The 21,823-nt window shown below is 44.2% G+C and overlaps 1 protein-coding gene and 1 long non-coding RNA gene across 4 annotated transcripts; one reads left to right on the plus strand and one right to left on the minus strand.

Moving 5' to 3' along the window:
* The first annotated feature begins 2,013 nt into the window (after positions 1 to 2,013).
* On the plus strand, positions 2,014 to 16,396 carry LOC125719134 (uncharacterized). Of its 2 annotated transcripts, XR_007385018.1 has the most exons (4): positions 2,014 to 2,392; positions 2,860 to 2,914; positions 15,740 to 15,805; positions 15,937 to 16,396. It is a non-coding gene; the product is annotated as an uncharacterized LOC125719134 (long non-coding RNA). The 2 variants fall into 2 exon arrangements; XR_007385017.1 differs by having other exon boundaries at positions 15,740 to 16,396.
* med30 (mediator complex subunit 30) lies at positions 4,340 to 20,569 on the minus strand. Of its 2 annotated transcripts, none has more exons than XM_048993642.1 (5): positions 20,439 to 20,569; positions 18,963 to 19,196; positions 18,660 to 18,818; positions 16,548 to 16,652; positions 4,340 to 6,585 (listed from the first exon to the last, which is right to left on the minus strand). In XM_048993642.1, exons 2-5 carry the CDS (start codon positions 19,176 to 19,178, stop codon positions 6,490 to 6,492), a joined length of 576 nt encoding a protein of 191 aa, XP_048849599.1. In that variant the 5' UTR covers positions 19,179 to 19,196; positions 20,439 to 20,569; the 3' UTR covers positions 4,340 to 6,489. The 2 variants fall into 2 exon arrangements, with proteins under 2 accessions (XP_048849599.1, XP_048849598.1); XM_048993641.1 differs by having other exon boundaries at positions 18,963 to 19,219.
* Between the last annotated feature and the right edge of the window lie 1,254 nt (positions 20,570 to 21,823).

Below are 21,823 nucleotides of genomic sequence, written 5' to 3' on the forward strand. Positions count from 1 at the left end.
AATGTAATTAAATAGCAGTATTATTGGATGCATCCTATAGTTAACACCGTTGGCTGAAGAAAGTTGTAAATATGGAACAAGAAGAACACTACCCTCCTGTAAAATAACTAATACTCGATGTGTGTTGTGTGCCAGTCCAGAGTTTTATCGCTTCCTTCCGATATATCATGAAGGAAAATCACATACTGAGAATCCCCTCACATGCTCAGTGTCTTATGCATGAAATTCCTTATCGTCAAGTCAAATTTTTTTCTTTTTAGGGAGGATGGGGCATGGCAGGATGTCCATTTCTGGACAGTGTGAATGTGCCTTTGACTAAATTCACTTCCTATTTTGGTTTCTAAACTGGCCCCCAAACTGCGCAGGCCGCCCCTGGCGTTTCAGCGAACGGACCCGCGAGCACGCGATGCTGCCTTGATGATGTACACTGTCTAACACTGGAGTTCTCTGCTTTGATCGGCGGAAGTCCCGCCCCCTTCGTTAGAATTTCATGTGGCGACTCCCCGTGGAACAGACGTTCAGACCCGCATGAGGTTATTGTCCCCCTCCTATGTTTTGTTTCCTGGATGGAGGGGGCCGCTAATCACACTTATGCATTTTTTTTTTTGGGTTTTAATTTTCTTCTCCTCCCTGTCCTTCCCCGTGTTCCTCATTATCAGTTGTAATTAATAAATTACTTTTATAGTGGTAATAAAGAAAAATAGAATTACAATTTTGTAAGAATGATTTTATAAAAAAAAATTAATAAATCATATTTGATAATAAACCTGTGCTGTTGTCTGAGTGCTCAAGGGTGCTACTTTCAATGTGAAAGACGAAAACACCTACATATTGACGTGGATTGGCAGCGACCGATTATGTAACTTCTCCCTTGGAAGGGTCCCACCTCTCCCATTACTAGGTTAACTAAATTAGCATGCCTACTTATATAAAATAGACATTATTCCCCCCCTCCTTAAAAACATGAAACATTTGGCTGTAATGTGTGATGACACTTTTCTGATTGCAGAAGTAGACAGATCAGTTTTGATTCTACTGTTGAAGGAATATAGTTAAATGTTAATGCATCACACATAAAGTGGGGAGATACAAAGAATGCAAAGGTTTTTAAAATAAGGTTGTATGTTTCCAAGCTCTATCTATCTATGTGATCTTTTTTTTGGAATTCTGTCATTTTATGTACCAATACACAAACACTGAACGGTGAATATGTAAGTTATCATAGCTTCGTTTAAAAGTACTCTAGAAGATAGACACCCATTCAGCTATCTTTCCGTTTTCTAAATGTGTTTTCAATACAGGGTCACTGGGGGGGAGGGGTTGACGCCTTTCATGCAGCTTTGGGGACAAGGCACACGAACGCCCTGGATGGGATATGATAGTATTGACCTCCAGTCAAATTTGAACACTTGGTTATAACATAAAACAAGATATTTCAGATTTTACCTAGGTATCTTACACCACAAACTCACCTCAGCAATAACTAATCTCCAGAAATGATAGGTAAAACATATCCCTGTACTCGAAGATTCAGACTGTGGCTGAATCCCAACTCACTGAATTTTAACCAATAATTAAAAAAAAAATCTATTATAGGAAATTTTCAAAAACAGAAGTAATACAGCTGGAGAGACTGTTACAAATTTCCCGTTCAGAGTCCTATAATACAATTCGCAGCCTAGACGAATATGTGTATGTGTGTGTGTGTGTCTTTAAGAGAAGAGAACATACTGAGCGGAGCAGTTCATGACGTCGAATTTATTACGAATCAGGCCCAATCACATGCTACCAAATTCCCCATGTATTCTGGGTAATCTTTCGATAGTTTCGATATAGCAAAACTGTTGAAATTGACTTTGCAATATATACATATTAAGAATGGTTACATATATTACGTATAGGATGAGGGAATATGTGTCACATTCATAACAAACTAATAACAAATAACCATATACCAAATACTCATTGGGAGCACAGTGTATAAATAAGCCTCAAAGCATTAAGAGTTTCGGATGTGAGGGCGAACTGGCTGCGACATCTGTAACTCCCCATTGATCGCTAAGGGTTATTCGGCTGATCTGGTATAGGCGGGTGTCCCCTTCCTCCCTCGACAATCCACCAGCGTTCCTCCCGAAGCTCTGCGCTCGGTCGAAGAGGACGGTCTGCGCGTATCCGCTCCCCTGCTAGAACCTCCAAACGAGCCCCCTTGTAGGAGAGCCGAGCATCGAGAGTGCTCACACACATCTAAGTGCGGCACTGCACGGGGCAGTTTGCCTTCCTTTTCTCCATTAAGATCTCTTTTATGTCATATGACCAACAACACTCAACACACATAAGTGCAAAATAGCCTTCTTTCTTATGAGGTTTAATGACGCCCAAACTACAATGCAGGGTAAGTTATTCAAGTAATATCCACGCCATTCCTAAAACTTTAAATACTTTTGGGTCGCATGTATCAAACCAGAAAGTTGAATGGCGAACCAGGTTAGCTATGCACGTTCACGGTCACCTGTTGAAAAAGAAAAAAAAGTCTAAGCTAAAGCTAAATTTGTCTGCGTTAACCTACTTAGTGTAACTGCGTGTTATATGGAAACATATATGCTGAAAGCCCTCTACATTTGATAGCTTTGTAAGGTATCTAGGGGTGAATGGTATCAGAAATATAGGTTGTTTGTTAGAATACGTAAAATAACATATCCATGGCTAACGCTTGCTTTTGTTTATCCTTGTTTAGTCCATTTTCAGTGTAAACCACTTAACTAATTTACAACCAGAAAAAATAACCTTTTTGCATGTTTTGTTAATGATCTGTGGAAGATATAAAGCTAATTAATTTGTTTTGTTTGTTATACTGCCAAGGAAGGGGAAAGCGGCGGACATGAAGTTAACCAGAAAACCAGATCTTCACGTTAGAGTAAGTCTCAACCTTGATTCATATTGATGGATTAAATGCATTTAAGCTGGACAGTGTAATTTGAATGGTAATGCAGAGTCTGGTTGTTTTTAGATTCATTATAATGCTTCGTTATAAATTTTCTGAACATTTTAAACGCAAAGTTTCGTATGTAATAAATCAGTGGCACGGGTAGCTTACTTTTTAAACGAAGAGAATTTTTTTTGACGTATTTTTCATTCCACCTTTTCAGCATCCTATAGACAGAGATCTAAAAGATTGTCAGTGGTTTAGTTAAAAGTTATTGTTTACTTTTTAACCACGTTTAGTAATTCCAAACCAAAACCAAAGAATATTTTCCATATAGAATCTTAGGTTTTATTTTGTAATAGCATGGTTTTCCAGTATTGAATGCATTTTCCTGACATATTGCAAGGCTTTTTGGGTCCATGATCTCTCTGCTCAGTTTTGGTTCTTTGAACTGGTGCTTGTTCTCGTTATTACAAAATGTTTTACACTGCAGAATGAAGGTTTCAATGTCCCAGGTATGTCTTATTTGAAGACAGTACATATTGTTCGTATCTAGTATTGCAAATTGTAGTTTATAAAGATGCATTCCTTCTATGCACATTTTAATCAAAAGTACAGGTTGTTACCAGAGAATTACAGATATGCACAAGAATTTTATAACCAAAATGTATATAAAGGATGTATTTCATAAGGCTCCATATTTCTTGCCAGATTAATATTACATTATAGGAACATCAGTAATTGACAAGCAGACACACGCATATCCATAATGATCAGATTTCAGTTATACCTCTACAAAATTTCCCCAAAAAATGGCTAGCGAGTTCAGTCTTTCCCCTTTTGTCAGTCATGAATGTTGTCACATACTTACCTGAGCGGGCTGTCTGGGTTACAGACCGTCCCCGCATATTTATAAGATCTTCTTTGTTGATGTTGCAGACATGCCTCGAACTGCTCCATCAAATCACACTCGTAACCTTTCCCCAGGGCCGTTTTGTGGGATATGTCATTACTAACACGTTATCTCTCATTTCACATGCTCATGTTTCTCCTCTCTTCCCAGACAGACACTCTCCAGCAAAATGCTATTTGCTGTTTGGTTTCTGTCTCTTTTTGTCCTACTCATGGGATTTAGAGCCTGATTCTAGATTTCATGTGCTTTTCTTCACTGTTGCCAGTTCTGCTGGTTTCAGAAATACGGTAATAATTAGCGACGAAATGTATACTCATGGTCCAAAACACGAGTAAAGCTTCAGATCTCTGGCATTGCCATCTTAAAAGATGATGCTGATGGACCCCCCCCCCCCCCCCCCCCCCCGCACCCCACCTAGAGAGGAAAAAAAAGTATATTAAAAATTCTACAAACGGCATCTTGCAATCAGCCGGTGCCAGACCTTTTGATGAAAATCTCCTCCATAGCTTCATCATTTTAATGTTTATTTGTATTTATCATATTTCAAGCCAATAATTTATAAATCGCAAAAAAAAAAATAAATAAAAGTTGTATTCAACAGGTTGATGGGCGAGAAAATCTTGTCGGGAATCTGCACCATTACTGGTTATTTCCATTATAATCAACATCTTCGTGATCATCTGAAAGGCAATCTGCCGACACGCGTCTCGTGGTGGCGGCTGGAAAGCAGACTTAGACCTAATTAAAAAGGCCCACACATCAAAGCCTGCAGCTGCTTACGCTTATGTACCTTCTCTACACTGCAGCTAAAAATGAAGTTCCTGGCCTCTTCCAAGTATGGATCCAGCTGGTGTTCCGCTGGTTAACAGGCACGTGCCTCCTTACTCTGCACACAGATGAAGGACTTTTCTCTGTTGTGTTTCAATGAGGCCTTTACATTCTGAAAGCACAAGGATCTGCGTCATAACCCTAAGAAAACTGTACAATATGCGACTCTCAGAGAACAAGAACTCAATCATTCACAAAATTTCCAACATTGCCCTATTGATTTTTTTTCCCCCTATTCCTTTCAAGACACCAAACGCCTCTCATCTCTTCAGCTTTGTCCTTTTTACACTTCTTTGTGAAAACATCCTCATTATATAACTTGCATGACCCGATGATCAAGTGAATTATTAAACATTTTCATTTCAGATAAGCAGCTAGAGGAAATTTTTCTTCTTTTTTTTTTTTTTAACTGAAAGGCTTTTATAGTTTGAGTACACTCAAAAAAAAAAAAAAGCACACAAATAGATTTAATTTGCACGTCTGCAAGAGCAGACCATGAAAATAAAAGCAGGCTGGGTCGACACCAACAAGCAGCAGGAATTAAACATACACAATAATGCTACTGAATCAGCCCTGCTTTACAGCGCTGTACATAACAAATATATATTTTAAAAACACACCGACTAAGACACAACACTTTCCTTCATTTAGTTATATGACGTCAGAGAATGATTTGTGCATATAAATGCTGACCTCATCAAAATCAGAAGATTGAACCCTCGTTTCAAAATTTTAAGACTATGGGACTTTGAACTGAGAGGCTAAAACAAGAAGACAACTACAAGCACTCTCAGATATACCTTCCCTATTTATCTAGTAATCCATTACATTATACAACATAAATATTAATGAAAAACTCTTCCACAAAAAAAAAAAGCAAGAAGCACTGAAGATCTGAAGTTCCATTAAAATGTAATCCTAGAAAATGAAATTCTAGAAATTACAGGAAAATGACTTTTCTGGAGATCCTTGCAATCTCGGGGTATATTTTAAACCCCCTGTAAAATGTATCGTGGTGCAGTGCTGCCTACTTATAGAACAGCGTGGCAGCTCCCAGACTAAGTCAAATGAGAGTCAAGCATCTGGTATCATTAAGCAGAAAGGCGACTCTCTTTCTCTACCCTTAGGGAGGTTTCTTGATCATTTAAACACAAGTAAGGCAGTAAACTATCTTCACAAACATACATTTTGTGGGAAATTCGATCCGCTGGGACAGCAGCGACGTCCGCTGCTGACTCGCGCTTTCGCGGACGTCTTGACGGGGCTAACACCTTAGACGCCGTGACTGTAATGAACTCCACCAGGACGCTCCGTTCCGGATAACAGGGCTTGGGACGTCGGTCTGGCTCTCGACGTGAGTCTTCTGCGTATTTTTCGCCATGTACAAAATAACAATGTAGCAAGTGTCCCTTGGAGGTGACTGTGCTGTGTGAACTGTGAAGGTACTCTGCTCTAAAGTGCTGCTTTGGGGTCAGAGAGAGACGCTCAGTGCAGCTGTCATCTCCCTGCCCTTGGCTGTGTGTGTGTGTGTGTGTGGGGGGGGGGATTATGTTTATATTATATTGTGGGGACCAATGCCCCCCACAATGTGATAAGTCTGTTAAATGATCTCCAGAATATCAAAATATCAGTTCCCCACATAGATCTGAGACTGCAATCAAAAACTAAAAAATATTTTGTTTGGTTATTTATGGTTAAGGTTAGGGCTGGGTAGGGGTCAAGGTCGTCATGTTGTGATTAGAGTTTTCCCCATAGATATGAATGAAGAGTCCCCACAAAGACATAATTACAAACCTGTGTGTGTTTGTGTGTGTGTGTCAGTGGCTCAGTTTCTCACAGCGAGCATGGAATTTATCTCCCAGATGAGATTCCGGAGTTGGTCCATTATTTGCTTCAGCTGTTGATTCTTCTGTTTGAGCTTCTGCAATAAACAAAACACACTGGAGATGAACAAATCTGATGTAGGATTATTACCATACATTCATTAAAATGCGAAATGCAAAGCCAATTCAAACTCAACTCGAACTTCATGGTACTTGTGTTTGTACGTCTCTTTCCGTGCCTTGGAATCGCAGTGAGGCTCATCGACCAGATTAACCTCACCTCCTGACCTCATCTTCACCCAACCTCCAGTGCATCTTCTACTGGATACACAGCTGCCTTTCTCTTAGTGTATACGCACATAATTAACAGCAGCTGCCGTCCACAGCAAACGGTGTCACTACGGCATCGTAACAACAGTTTAACAAGGATTACAGATATAATTAAACAAATGGCTACAGCACTTTAATATCAGTGCCTAATGAAAGAGTTACATTCTGGGGAGTTATTAAATCTTTTCATTCTCTTCTCTACTGGCAAGATGCTGTATTGTGCAGAATTGCAATTAGTATTTATAATGGCTTTGGGCTAGATCAGCGATACTAGATTTATTTTTCCTGACGGGCCAAATTCCATCAGTAACACAAAGAGAAGGTTCAAGACCTAGGATAAAATTTTCCGGAGTGGAAGGCTTGGCAAGCTATCTTGGGTCATTCTCTGCCTTGCGACAGTAGCTTCCAGGACAGGCTCCGGACCCCCACGACCCCGCGTGGGACAAGTGGGTATGGAAAATGGCTAGATGGTTGGATGGATTAGGAGGTACCCCCTTGGTAGATTCTGCCAACTGGGTTTCCTTCAGTAGATTTTGTCAACAGTGGGGGATTAAATGGTTTCGGTCCGAAGTGCGCCAATTCAGCACCCCTAGGTTACAGAGATAGGAGTGTCCTCAAAGTGTTATTTCATGAAGAAAAATGCCCAGTGCTTCTGACATTACTATTATCACAGAGTAACCAGAATGGCAAGAATAGAAGGGGAGCAATAGTGATTTGGGTGTCAGCAATGACATTCATTTAAATGAATATATTAGGACTATATAGTGACACTCTGTATCTAAAGATTAATTACGTGGATAATGGGTAATTAATAAGATCAAGAAGAAGTTCTTAGAAAAGAATGACTGCCATTAGTTTTTAGGGGTGAGTGATGACTGACTGATAAAGCCCAGAGGTTAATTTAAGTCGCACTATTATCGATTATCTAGTAAATTGTCCTTAACCAAGGTGCTAAACATTTTTAATGGTGATGGCAATTGAGAGGGTTCTAAAGATGTCCTTCATCATTCAGCCGGGTGAGATTCTCTTCTGTCTTTATTTGCTCCATTATATACATGATTAAATTACTTATAGGCACTGAAACGGCTTCTGTATTTTCTGCTGATGAAGAGGATCGTTTACATACCGGTGATCTTATCTACTTTCCAAGCGAGGGCGTGTCAGCGCTTGTCTCACTGGGGAGGAACCAATATCTTTATGTATCACTCATATTATGGAATATCTGTCCATCTGTGAGCTCAAGTCAACACCGGCAAACTCAACAGATGCTTTGAGAAGCACTTGCTACGTTCGTTCTTTTTTTTTCTTTCTTCTCCTCGTGAATGTTTCTGTAAGAACAGTGTGATTTTCACGGAAAACAGATGCTGCACTGACCCTGAGATGCTTGAGGGTAACTGAGCACCAGCCTGATGAGGCAATGGCACATTTTTTCAATTTTTAACCATCAGAACGCCAGTGAGCACAGATCAGTGTCAGTCTTGCAGTGTACAACCCCCAGCACTGCAGTTCAGGAGCTTTTATCTGAATCCTCTGTGACAGTCACCGGTACCTGAATGGTTCCCTGTCATTTTAAGTGTGTTCCTGACACCTCTGCGTCATCCGTGTAACGACAAGAAAGCTTGAGTTCAATCTGGCCTGACAATGAGGCCGATGTACAAATGGCAAACTCCACTTCTTTGTCAGTTGACAGAAGGAAAAAAAAAAGTTTCTTGGTATCAGGGCTTAAGTCAGTCAGACCTCAAGCTAAGCTAGAGTGATACAGTGCTGGGGAAACATCCCTATCCTGTCCCTCCTGTCTGGAATGAGTGAGAGGTTTCAGCACATGTTCCAGAGAACGGGATGCTGATGTTCTGATCTAGCACAAAAACGCCACTCTCGCTTCCGTAACTCGCCTATTTTTTTTGACTGCATCTGCTGCTTAATTCTTGTTGACTTACTTTCCCTCCAACTCCTAGCCATTTGTTCCGGTCAGGGGTTGTGAGGTCGCTTACTTTTAACATGATTCAATTAATTACATTGCCAGGATCTTTACGTTTCAATAGGAATGCATATCTGGTGTGACACAGAAGAGGATGGTTAGTATTTAAACAGTGGTACTTTACAGACAATCATTTCAAGAGGAAAAAAAGATTAATATTTGAACAGTGACAGTCTGTTTTAACTGCTTTCACTGAATTGGCTCCTAACAGCCATTTCAGAGGTAGATCACAAGAACCCTCTTCAATAATGGTGGAAGATCGAATGTCTCTATTTTAGCGCTGTCAGTAACGTTGAGTGCTCGTCTAACCATTCCTGATCGTAGCTTTGATAAAGAACAACTCCACCCCAACGTCACACGTCTGCTATTTTTCCCTGCATCCGACACTATCTCCATGCACAAAAAGCATCATGATACATCACGCTTATATAACTATGGTAGTTTCGAAAACCTAATAAATTTTTAAAATTGCTATTGATGTATAATGCATGGTTAATTCGGCAGTACACCAGGGAATAATACCTTTGGAAACGGTGTAAAACAGATGCTGTTTTTGGTGTAACAGACGCTTATTTGATATACTTTTAATCCTTTTCAAACCAATTTACTTCAAGGTGAATTTTTGATTTATGACTGCCGAGAAACATATAGGCTACTCATTAGCGTGAAGGATAAACTGCAGTGTGATTCTTTTGAATCAGGTTATAACCAAAGAAGTTACATATATACTAATGACATACATTTACATTATTTAATACTCATGCTGTTCTGTGTGAAACAATACTGAATAGCATATATTGTGTAAAAACCTCTATTTTTATTAGGCAGATTTTTAGTTGATAATTCAAGGGCTATCTATGAGTAATCATTAATTTCTCCATTCATTCCAAATAACCAGGAATCGGGGACAGGGTTGCATTTTATTTGTTGTTTTTGCAGGACGGTGTGTCTTAGCCTATGACAATGTTCTAGCTCAAGATGTTTGACCTGCCCGAGAAACCGGCCTTATCAGACAGCTGTAGCAGGGCTTGCTGGTGTGAATTTAAAGTTATGCCACTTATGTGCCGTAGATGCATGACCTCAGAATGCAGGGTAAACTCCTCCGTTCTGCGTTGTCATCTACTTGTAGTTATGTATCTTCTCACGTAGCAGCAAAGGTGGAAGCAGAATGTCATAGTGTGGCCTGGCTCTGCTGATCTTCCACCGGCAACTCGAATCGCCCTTTTCATTGCTGCGGTGCCAGTGGAGAATTACAAATGTAAGTGTCTGTGAGTGAGGTGAGGGATTAGGCAGATGTGGGGGTGGGGGGGGGGGGGGCATCGATAATCCCACTAAGGCACCACTGCCATCGTACGTCTGTTACCTTCCTGAAATGGGGTTCACACCTTCTGTTGCCGTGACACCTAAGCGTTAATATGCTAACATTGTCTGAGATGTTAAATAGGGTTTAAAAGGTCAGTGGTTTTAGAATGGTTGCAAAGTGTATGGAATTCGAATTCCAATTGTGTCAGGGATTCAAATCTGCTTGTTAAATGCTTTATGGAGCCCATGTTTAATGTTAAAATCCTTATGAATCCACGGGCGTCACTATCGCCTACACCGTATCTTGCGTGGGATTTTGAGGACACGGCCGGCGTCACACAATAATTCCGGCAGTGTCTGTCCATCTATTAGTCTGCCTGGGACGTGCCTACACGCCGGGACGCTCCCATGCAGGCTCGGAAAGCCGGCGAGGAAGATTGATTGCTCCAACGTGGGAGGGTCAAGGTTCTGACACCGAGGGAGGAAATGAAGCAGGGAGCAGAGTGTCCGTGACGTGCCCCCCCCCCCCCCCCCCCGCCCCCCAGAAACGCACAGTATGAGCGGCTAACGTCCCAGGCAGACGCAATCAAATATACTGTCGAATTTTAATAACAAAAAAAAACACATGTTATAAATATTTAATTACATATATGTCAGCCATGTTGCCAGACCTTCCCCACTGTGAAGCGCTCTGCGTGTGCGTGTATGGGTCATGTATATATTACATTGTGGGGGGCAAATGTCTTCAAAATGTGATTAAAAACCTATTATTTTGAGCTTGTGTGGCCATTTTTTCAGTCCCCAAAAGGGGAAACCCTATTTTTCTAAAATGCAATAAAAGAACAAATAAATCCAAAAGTCTTGTATTTTGTCTGGTTACTTATGGTTAAGGTTAGTGCTGGTTAGGGGTTAAGGCTGTCATAGGGTTAGGGTTATACCCATACAAATGAATGAAGAGATGCCAGAATGATATAGATACATAATTTGCATATTTGTGTGTGTGTGTGTGTGTGTGTGTGTGTGTGTGTGTGTACTAGAGAGAGAGAGACCTCCACTCACTGGACAACATTGAGTGCCTTTCCCATGATGTGTGTGAAATCCCTCGTTCTGTGGTTTTACTGCCATCATTCCCAGTAAATCCAGTCTGCCTCCCTACAGCTCGCGTCCTCTGTTCTTCATTCACTTGAACAGGACAGGCTCTGTTCATGGCCGCTGGTGCTGTTGGTAGCATAAATCTGTAAACTGGAGCTTGTTAAGCCAGCGTCAACATCCACATGCTGACTGCTTGCAAAACTTCACACTCCGGCTGTTTTTTGGGATGTGGAGGGGATGGGAGCCAGAGATTTGTTTGGGGGACTTTTGCTTGCCAGTACTGGGTTGGCACAGTCTACATTCTCTGCTCCTCTGACTCGCTTTGTACTTGGTCAGTTTCATTTCGCATAGTCAGTATTTTAAATGAAGTGGGTATATTGATATTCCATGTTTAAAGGATGTTAAAAAGCGCTTTTAATTTGCACCTTCTTAAGGAATCAAGGACACTTACAGGGACACTGCGTTTTTTGTGGCAGAGAGAATTAAATGCATCTTTGAAATTCGCAGCCTCCCCCAGTAGGTGACTGAAAGAATAGACCGCGTGTGAGATGGGTCAGTGATCTGGCCGTGAGTGTGAGTGTTGTGTTTGCCAAGTCCAGCCCTCCTGGAAGAAGCCCGGGTGGCAACGTGGGCAGACGAGGTCCGCTCTGCCTAATTCCCTAAAATACGCGTTTGCGCTTTTTGGGTTTGTCGTCAAGGCCGTCCTGTCCACTCTTCCAGAAAGTAAGCGGACAGCAGAAATGTAAGAGAGATACGGAGCCTCGTGTTCGACGCGTCCCCCCAGACGAGTCAGCGGTTTCTGCCAAAACACGATGGATCGCCGTGTGATCAGTAAACGGCCATCGTCCTGAGCTACAGAAACATAGTAAACTTCATTATTAGTCCCATATTTTGCCATTATGACAGCACATAAAGGACTTGTAAGTATTCATCAGTTTATGGGGGATGGAGCATGTGGCTTTGAGTTGCAAGCGTATATTACTGGTTACTGTCATGGTTGCCTGCAGGAGGTATAAATTGCAATGTGCTGGTTTGTTTTGCCTACAATAGTCTCCCGATGCCAGACCCGAGAGCTAAAGAGCAGCCTGGTTTGAGTTTTATTTGTCTTTCTAAAGCCACTAGTTTGTGTTGTGTTGACTTCTTCCCTGACTGGACCCATTACTGCTGAATAGGAAACCCCAATTATCTGTCTTTCCTGCTAAAGCTCTGAGTCACACAGCTCAGCTGGTGGTCTCTCGCATTTTACTGCAGCATCTCTGATCCCCGGCAAACAACACATTTCCGAAGCTGCCGGTGGTCAATGGGGAAACATGTAAGCCAAGGCTCAGGATGGGGATCTGGTGCCGTACCTCGGCGTCTGAGTAGCTGGAGAAAAATGCAACCTATTAATAGCTTTGTATCCTCTGCGGGTTCAGTGACACATGTATCCATCCGTCTGCTAATCTGTATCCTGGTCAGGGATGTGGGAGAATGCAGGGCCAGTCCCAGGCAGCGCAGGGCATGAGGCTGGGGTTCACCCTGAACGGGATGCCAGTGCATCACAGGCCACACACACACACACTGCATGGGAGGCACCAGTTTTTCTGGATGGGGGGGGGAGGGAGGAAACAGTTCATATCTATATCTATGTGCATATCTACATGTATCCATATCTATGTCTATGTGCATATCTACATCTATCCATATCTATATCTATATGCATATATATATATATAATATGCAAAACAGCCTCAGTGAATGACCCATTCAGTAAATTGATTGCCTTACGAGAAACAGATTTAGTGCTAATTAGCACGTGAAATATTTATCCTGCGAGACACTGTACAGTGCCCTTCAGAGTACAACTCTGTTACTCCAGCTCCCCGAGAGCTGTAACTCCTCAGCCGTTAATTGGACACATGCAGAATGGCACAGGGGATTTCCAAACCAGCAGGTGGCGTCATATTCGCACGGTCTGAGTCCTCGTCGAGCGCCGTCGCGCCTATCGTTACGGCATCTATGGAGCGGCAAAACCCGAAAGCGCAGACACTTCCGCTGGTCGGGGTCCCCTGCAGGGGCTGGGCGCTGATCTCGATGCTGCCACCAGCTGGCCGCAATCTGAACGGAGTCGCTAAAAACTTCAAAGTGAGCCAGGATCATTAACCTTTACGTTTAGCCTTCAAACTGGGCAGCATTAACTCCTGAAGAGAACAGAATGAAGTGTGAATGGAGACGTACCAAAGCGAGAGTTTCTCCATCACTGAGGTCTTATGACTCGTCATACAAACCTGAAACTGCAGATACATGCAATATGTGTCCCGGTAACTTGCATCCAGATGTGTCTCGGTCAGTTTGGCGCTTACACACCTATACCAATATATCCTTTTTCCACCTTGCAATATAAATGTATACTTTCAAGTCCTACCAATGTTTACATCGGTCCACTAAAACCAGCTTTAAACTTTTCAAGATCGACTCGTTCAGCTACCTCCTGTTAGGACAGATGCTATTTTAATCAAATTAATGCATTTAAAATCCCTAAGTTGAAAAGCTTAAAAAAATCTTCTAAGAAGCATTTAGGATTTGATTTGAAATGTTTTCATAAGTATGAAAGGCCCGGCACTCGAGGCTGAGAGCTGGGGAATTGATTAGCCGCATTTAATCAACACGCGCCCGGCGGGGGGGCGGGGGGGGGGCTGAGAATCACACTCCCCCACGGATCTCCGTGCCAGACTGGGAAACCTCTCCCCCATCTGAGGACCTTGGAACATCACGTCCGGCTTTGATATTTCGCAGGGAGACGCAGCGATTTGCGCCACCAGCAGACGGGGTTGCGTTCCGGTTCTCCTCCCGGGGGAGGACTGGGTACTGCGTGTCCTACGCCAAGGAAAAGCGCCTCCTTGGCACCTGGCCTCACTCCTCCTCCCACAGAGATCCAGCCCCCACAGGCAGGGTCGCCCCTAGGCTCCCCGCCCATCTCGTCCTCCCCTCCCCGGGGCATCCTTGGGTTCCGAGTGCGCTGGGCTCGTCATGAGGGCGGCATGAATACGGACGTCTTACTGGTGGCCTCAGACTCGCCAACCCCCCCCCCCCCAGCCCTGACGGGCAGCACAGCGCTGGTGCATTGCTGTCGGACTCTGCTTCAGATGCGACCACTACAATGCCGTCGCTATTGATAATGCACGTTGAAAACGGTAAACATCCGTGTCTTTGGGCAGAATTTATAAGACCCAAGAAGCCCAACCTTTCTCTTCCCAAAGTCTGGCTTAATGATCTAAGACGGAAACCTCCCCGTCCTTGGCCAGGCTTTAAATCGACGGCGTGACCCATCTGTGAATCGGACATCGAAACCCCATGAGATCAGAGCGCCACCCGCATGTTCGGCTTTCTTGGTGCTCCCTGGGCCCATGCACCTAACCAATCGACTCGCAGCAGACAGGATGACTGCAGCACGACGGAATTCAGACACAAACCCTGACAGCAGCGAGCAGATTTAACAACGAATCCTCCTTTTCCTGTCTCATGGTTTATCAGGGGGGAGAGAGAGCAAATTCGAGGAGACCTAGTTTATTGAAGAGTGGCATTACAAGTGCAATTACCGGCGTGCTGCGAATGCGACGGCGTGGCACATTAATCCCGAGCTGCATGCGCCCTCACAAAGAGATCCTCAAGCTTCCTCCCTGCTTGCTCAAAGTGCTGACAGACTGCAGAGTTGCGCGGGAATGGCATCTCTGGAACAGTCTGAACTACATAAGCATCGCCAATTAACTTGGCTGAACACCCTCCAGTATCGTTTTTTAACCCGCTGTCGTGTTCTTTAAATAATTATCCATGTTTTATGTATTGCTTGTGCGTATAATATAGATTAGCATTCCCCAACAGTATTTTGGCATTGGCTGCAGTAATCCTCTTTGAATTCTGCTTAATTAATTTATGATCGAAAGAAGCGGTTTGTAATTCTGCATAAAAACAGTCTATAAATACAAAATCAATATGAAGTGAGGGCCAATTAACTGATTGGCTTGTACGTCATACTGCACGGATTAGGAATGTTAAAGGCTCAGTGTTTTCATTGTAGGGGCAGTGGGGTGATGTGGGGTGGTTTCCAAAGCCAGGCTCGCTCCACACGATAAGCTCAGCGCTCCAGGGTGGGTGGGGGCCATGCCATCTGTCTGGCAGGGTGATCCATGCCGGATTTGTTTTCGTGCATGTGGGATTCCACTGCTCGATTTATACCGATTTTGTTTTGGTTTTTTTTCCCCTCCAAAAGAATATACTAGAAACCCGATTAATTTTTGTTTTCTGAAGAAACTCCTAAAAGCTTCGCAGGCCTTCAGAGGCACCGAAGATGCCACACCTATCGGGACGCCTCTTACAAAGCAGGAGAGGGAGAGGGAGAGGGAGAGGGAGAGGGAGAGAGAGAGAGAGAGAGAGAGAGAGAGAGAGAGAGAGAGAGAGAGAGAGAGATTTTTCTCTCACTTAACACCGTTTAATAGCCCAGCTTGAGAGGCAGCCAGCACATCAAAACGTGTATCCTTCCAATTTTTTTTTTACTTTCTCTTCTTTCTCAGGCTAACGACTCGCTGTCAGAGCTTCCCACAGCACTCCCCCCGCCACCCCCCCCAATCCATTTTCAGGTTTGTTATTAGCCCCCTCCCCAAATTTACCCATTTGAGGTAGCGGGTTCCGATGGATGGCTAGGCTGGGGGGGGGGGAGAGATTACACTTATGTGCTGTAGTGTTACAGTATGGCCCCACAACTGCGCAGCCCAGACAGAGCATGACTGTCACCCCAGCATCTCATACCACAGCTTGGCGTGCCGGTACTTTCCATACTGGCCGGAACAAACCACGACCGTGTCCAGCGCCACAACTGGAGCAGATGTGGCCCAGCTCCTGAACATCTGTGTGAGAAATTCCAATTCGGTGCCTCCTTCCCACACAATCGATCATTTTTTCCCTTCCCTGCACTCATTTGAATTTTAACATACAGCTGGGGACCAGCGCTGGGAGTCGTGTGGAGGATGGAACGACAGAACCCCTTTGTTTGTGCCCAAAAAAACCATCCCGTCAAACCCCACCCCCCCATTGTGTGAAACCTGCTCCCGGTGTAAATAATTAGCCGCGAGGCTAAGAGCGATGCTCTCCCCCTGTACCCAAAAAGAGGACAAAGGGACACCGAGGCCTGAATGTGCCTCATACCGCCCACGTGGAAAAAAATCCCAGACCCCCCCCCAGCTTTAGATCCCAGTTCCATGTAAATAAACAGCAGGCTGTTTATAGTGAGTTACTGTGAGCTGTATTCTTCTTAATAAATACCTTCACAGGTTCTGCACACGTATCAACAGCCTGGGGTCAAAGGTCAGGCGTGCTGTTTACCTTATTGACTTCAAGCACTTCCCTCCTCTCGTCGCTGGCATAGCGGCTCTGCTGGGATGAGTGCTCCTCGTGTTTGGAGTCCTCCTCAACATATGGGATGAGCTGCTGTAACAGACAAACAAACAAAACTTTTTTTTTTTTACATCACACTTGAAGGTGGATCTCGGCTGCATTTTAATTTCACTGAGCTCAAAACCTGCTTCTGCTAACTAAGGACAGAACCTGAGGTTCCTGTCCATCAGGCCGTGGATGACGGAAGCCAAGGCGAGAGAATTTGAAGGTGGGGCCAAGGGCAGCCAATAGGCCGGAAGCTTCACTAAGCCGCCTGGCAGTGACTGAGTGTGCCATGACACATCTGCCCCCCCCTTCCTGTTACCCAGACACCTTAAACTCACGGAACAGACATGAATACTGACCCCCCCAGGAAGGCTGCAAGAAAACACTGCTTTGACTACCTGAAGACCAGAACGCAGCACTTCAGTGATACATACAGACTGTCTGACAATTCAGAAAACTCTGCCTGACTTTTGCTGGTCAGACTGACACCGAACCAGCAATCCGGTGCTGTGTAGTTTATCCCTGACTTAATCCATCAGCGTCTGCTGGCCCGTCTTTTATTTGCATTAAGTCACAGTGACACCTGCTGGTGCAGATGGGGTGCGGCGGGAAGGGAAATGTGATTGTTAACGTTAGTCGCTCATTCCATCTAAAGGGAAGTGGGGGGGGGGGGTACTCTTTGATGTCTGTTGCTCAAGCAAACTGCTATACAGCAGGAATAAAGAACAAAGGTTTCAAAACAAACTGCTTGGTATTTCTTTGCTGGGGGAGTCAACCTTGACTCATAAACAGCACAACTAAGATGTAGCAAAAACCCTCCGTCTGTCTGTCCACGGTCCAAGCTGCACGCCCTCCTCTAAGCCAGCAGCTAGACACAGAATATCCACTTCGGGTGGCATTAAATTTATTCTCGTTATTGGCAAAACTAGCAGAAAAATCAGAGACAGGAAACGCGTGTTCGGTCTGAGGCCAGACAAATATCGAATCTGAGACGAGAACGTTTCTCTTGGTAACCGGAGGGGGGGAAATGTGCTGGAGCAGAAAGGTGCCAGTGACTCACGGCCTATCCTGGCCTGCCTGCGGGGGAACGTGCCTCTCTGACGACAACGGGAGAATCCGGCCAGAGGAGAAGGGAAAAAAAAGTTAAATTACTTGGCCTCTTCCGACGTGAGAGGGGCCCGGAGCACGGAGGAGTCGGTCACTGCCTTTTTGGAAAATGCTGACATCATGCACTTCACCAGCTGTTCGTTAGTGAGACTGAGAATAATTAGGCAGCTATGAGATAATGCTGCCTGGATTGCCTGCCTGCTCATTTCTCATTTTCAATGGCTTCCATATTTACCGAGCACATTAAGTACTCTGAGTTTCTCTGCCGATCCTTAGAGACATGTGATCTTCAGCTCCACCCTCCCCCCCAGACGCAACCTGTGACCGTTAGCCAGAGGAGTGTGGAGTGGGGGCAGGGTGATGGTAACTGATGTGTAATTAACAGGGAAAGTCCCTCGTCACCCCACCGAGGCTGACAAACAGAGGTAATTTGAAGGCGCTAGCTGGGCAATGGCTATCTAGCAGCCGGGGAGGGTGGGGGTTTGAAAATAATTATGGAGTCTGCACCAGCAGCCCTTTGAGACCCAGGGCCTCCAGCTGGATATCTGGCCCCTTCCTTTGATTGGCTAATGAAGCGTGATGTAAGAGAGGAGGTATGCGCTATCCTGTTTGCTAAGCTCTGCTAACGTAGGAGTCTGCAGATTCAGAAGTTCCACCATCTGTGAGCTTAAAGTACCGAAGAATGTTACATTGTATTATGTACTCCGGTAAATCAAATGATACACCAAGTGATATTTTCAGCGTAAATCGCACTGATGATAACCAAATTGACATTATAATTCAGCACAGCTCATTTTTTGGGCTCAGGGTGGGGTATCTTGTAGATTTGTTTGTGTGCATGTCCAGAAATGAGGAGCCCCCCCCCTCCCCCCCAAAAAAAAAAAATTTAACTGAGGCTCATTATAAGAAGCTTATGTGCGCGGTCGCATGCGAACTCGTCCTCCTGACCTCGACAGGCATGGGGTCCAGGCCGGCGCAGTTCTCGTTGCACTTGTCGTACACCAGGCGCAGCTTGCGGAAAAGGACGGAGAGCTGCCTTAGGTGTTCCTGCAGCTTCGCCAGCCTGTCCTGGTGTGTGTTGGGATGGTACGTCACGCCGTTTGGCAGCTGCAAAAAGCGGCAGTGCGTGTTCAGATAGGTCAGGCTGCCGTTCGGAGCCAGCAGTGACATCATGAACACTGTCAAGGACGGAAGGATGAAGGGTATGATCCAAGGACCATCCGGGGTAAAAAGCAGGGGCACCAACCCTACCTGCATGTTCCTCAGCAGCTGGAAGATCTCCATGGTCCTGAAGACGATGTCCTGCACAGTCTCCTGTCCAATGCGGCAGAGCGATGCCGTGTTCACCTCCCGTGCCGCCTGCGCCTGCTGCCCGGGGAAGGGCGTGGCCGTCATGCAAGCCCCGGCCACAGGGGGCGTGGTCATGGCGACGGAGGAGGGATTTCGCTGCTGGAAACTACCCTGCATGGGCACTCAGCGGCATACCTGGGCACGAGAAACGTCTGAGTCTGAAATTAAAGTCGTAAAAGTGAAAGATAGTAATATAAAAAAGTCTTAGTTTCCAACTATAAAAAGGATGTAGCAGGAATAATTTTAAGCATTAAATCATTCATCTGGTAGAGCAGGGGTCACCAACCTTTTTGAAACAGAGCTACTTCATGCGTACTGAGCCATACGAAGGGCTACCAGTTTGATACACTCTTCTTAAATCATGTATAATACACGTTTTAAATGCTTTTTTTTCAGATATTGCCATTTTCAAATCTATATAAATGCAAATGTGATTAAAGAAGAATAGCAACGGGATAAAATTAAATTTTAGAGGCCGCTCACTGATGAGTTGTGCTATTTTTTTAACAGGTCCGCGGGCGACTCATGTGATGCTTGGGGGCATCCTGGTGCCTGCGGGCACCATGTTGGTGACCCCTGTGGTAGAGAGATCTTCATCTTGCTTCATATGCTCTAACAAAGTATAAATTTCCATGAATTACATTTCGTTTTTGTTCCAGCTCTCTGACTACATTTAAAGTATTAAACTTTACTTAACCAGAAAACCACATACATCTCTGCAGGGTCATCATTTGATTAATCACTGATTATTACACAGCGGATGCTTGCATCTCTTATGCGTTAAATATTATATGTTAAATAACAGACAAAAGTTGCTTAGTCCTAAGTAATCTGACTTTTTCCAGTCTGAAATATGCCCGGCACGTCGTTTGGAATCATGTAGGGCTGTCAACTGTCCAGAACAGCCCCTAACATTTTATAGCATCTATAAGGTTAAACGGTACACACACTATAAACTGGAAGCCCTACACATATAACTAATTAATACCTATAAAACTGCGTCACCCCTGTTTTATTTGCTATTTTTTGTTTTGCATTGTCCCATGCCCCAGCTTGTGGAGGGGTACCATTAAAGCGCCGTCACATTAATGGAGGACCGCTACCGCCCCTTAGTGCCGCACCTAAAAACAACCTTTACACTGAAATATAGGACACCTCGACAGGGTGTAATAAACGACCGATTAATCAGCCGCCCCGGAGTCCGCCGTGCGTCGTCACCGCTGGAGCCAATTGTTACGAAGCATCTGATGCCTCCTAAGCACAGCTGATTTCCAGCCTCAGGTCCCATACTACAAAGGCAGCGAAACACGACGCAAAACTCGAGGCTTCTGCTAACCGCCATATGCTCCCGATATCCCGCGGACGGCAAAACGTTACCTGGACAATCGCTACTTTTGTGCAATGCTGCGATCTACGTAGACAAATGCGCTGTTACTGATACTGTCAACACTGTACAGGGATCATTTTTTCCTTATCCTCCGATATCTCGGCTTGCGTCGCAGTTATCGCGAGATGTCCGCCTACTACCGAAAATACGACAAAAAGTGGCCTACGAATTATTTCTTTGCACCGCGCTACACGTGCGTCTTTCAAAATAATACACGAAATGTTTCTGATTGACGAGTTGCCCGATGGTTCTGTGGGTGGTACTGTTTAGGGTACTAATCCCCACCCCACTTATTATGTTTGCATGTTTCTCCACCGGTGCTCCAGGTTCCTGCCTTAGCAGAGACACCAGTTAGCATTATTATTGTGAGTGTGTGCGCTGTGACAGAGTGACATCCCCTCCAAGGGATCCCCCATCCTGACAAAAAGGCACCCAACCCTGACCTTTCCCAGGATAAACGATTAAAAGATGGATGGAGTGTTCACATGAAAATGTAACAGCGCATGTTGATCATGCCCAGATTCCCCTCTTTTCTTGACTTTACGGTACTTGCCGACCTTATCGGTCATAAAGCGGCACCTGCTGTTCAGAGTTACGTTTACCGACGTTATCTGGGGTCTCACTCATGAATGGTCTACAAACGTCATTCGAACGCTAATAATAGCTATAAAAAATAATTATTTATTATCGTGCTATTAGTTATAATATTCGTAAGTAGCACCTGCATTAGTCAGAGTATATCCATTTGATTCTTAGTTCGCTTCTTGCTTCCATGCAGTATATAGTATATGTTGTTGAATCAGTTTTCCATAATTTTAGTTTTCCCTGAGTATTCGAAATCAAGTGTTGTTTGAAGTAGATATTATACTTTGCTATAAAATGTAAAGAGATATATTAAGGCAAGATGGGTTAAGGTTTTGTGTTTTGGTGCTGTATTTGCATTGTTTATATAGAGCGCAATAATTTTGCACCAGTTAGTCTCAGTCTGGGACTTTCGCGATGGTACCCTGCCCCCCAATGGTATACAGTACCTGTTTATTGTTCTCGTGATCCTTTAGTGTTAAACTACCTTAAGACACACTCCAAAAGAGCATCGGCTTGTTTCCCCACCAATCGAACCGTAACTATTACAGCCGCCGGCAGTTTCATAATGACCTCTCCATCTGTTACTTGCTAAATTTGGAAATAACGTGTATGTCATATAACACATCATTTGATTACCACGGAGTTTAGGGGGGAAAAACAAGAAACGTCATGCATTTCGCCTTAAAATCGGGACAGCGCCTTTCCAATTAATAAATACACCATTTGCAGAAATTTGACTCTTTGCAAAGCACGTCTCTGGAAACGATATCCAGCCATATCTTCTGAGCAC

Source organism: Brienomyrus brachyistius, chromosome 23 (genome assembly GCF_023856365.1).
Source record: "Brienomyrus brachyistius isolate T26 chromosome 23, BBRACH_0.4, whole genome shotgun sequence".
NCBI lineage: Eukaryota > Metazoa > Chordata > Actinopteri > Osteoglossiformes > Mormyridae > Brienomyrus > Brienomyrus brachyistius.

Excerpts from the sequence above, each read along its gene's own strand:
- med30 (XM_048993642.1), bottom strand. The coding sequence starts at position 19,178 with ATGCAGGGTAGTTTCCAGCAGCGAAATCCCTCCTCCGTCGCCATGACC. Across the intron at positions 18,819-18,962 it reads AGCTGCTGAGGAACATGCAG|CTGCCAAACGGCGTGACGTA; the intron begins GTAGGGTTGGTG and ends CGCTTTTTGCAG. Across the intron at positions 16,653-18,659 it reads TGGACCCCATGCCTGTCGAG|CAGCTCATCCCATATGTTGA; the intron begins GTCAGGAGGACG and ends TGTCTGTTACAG.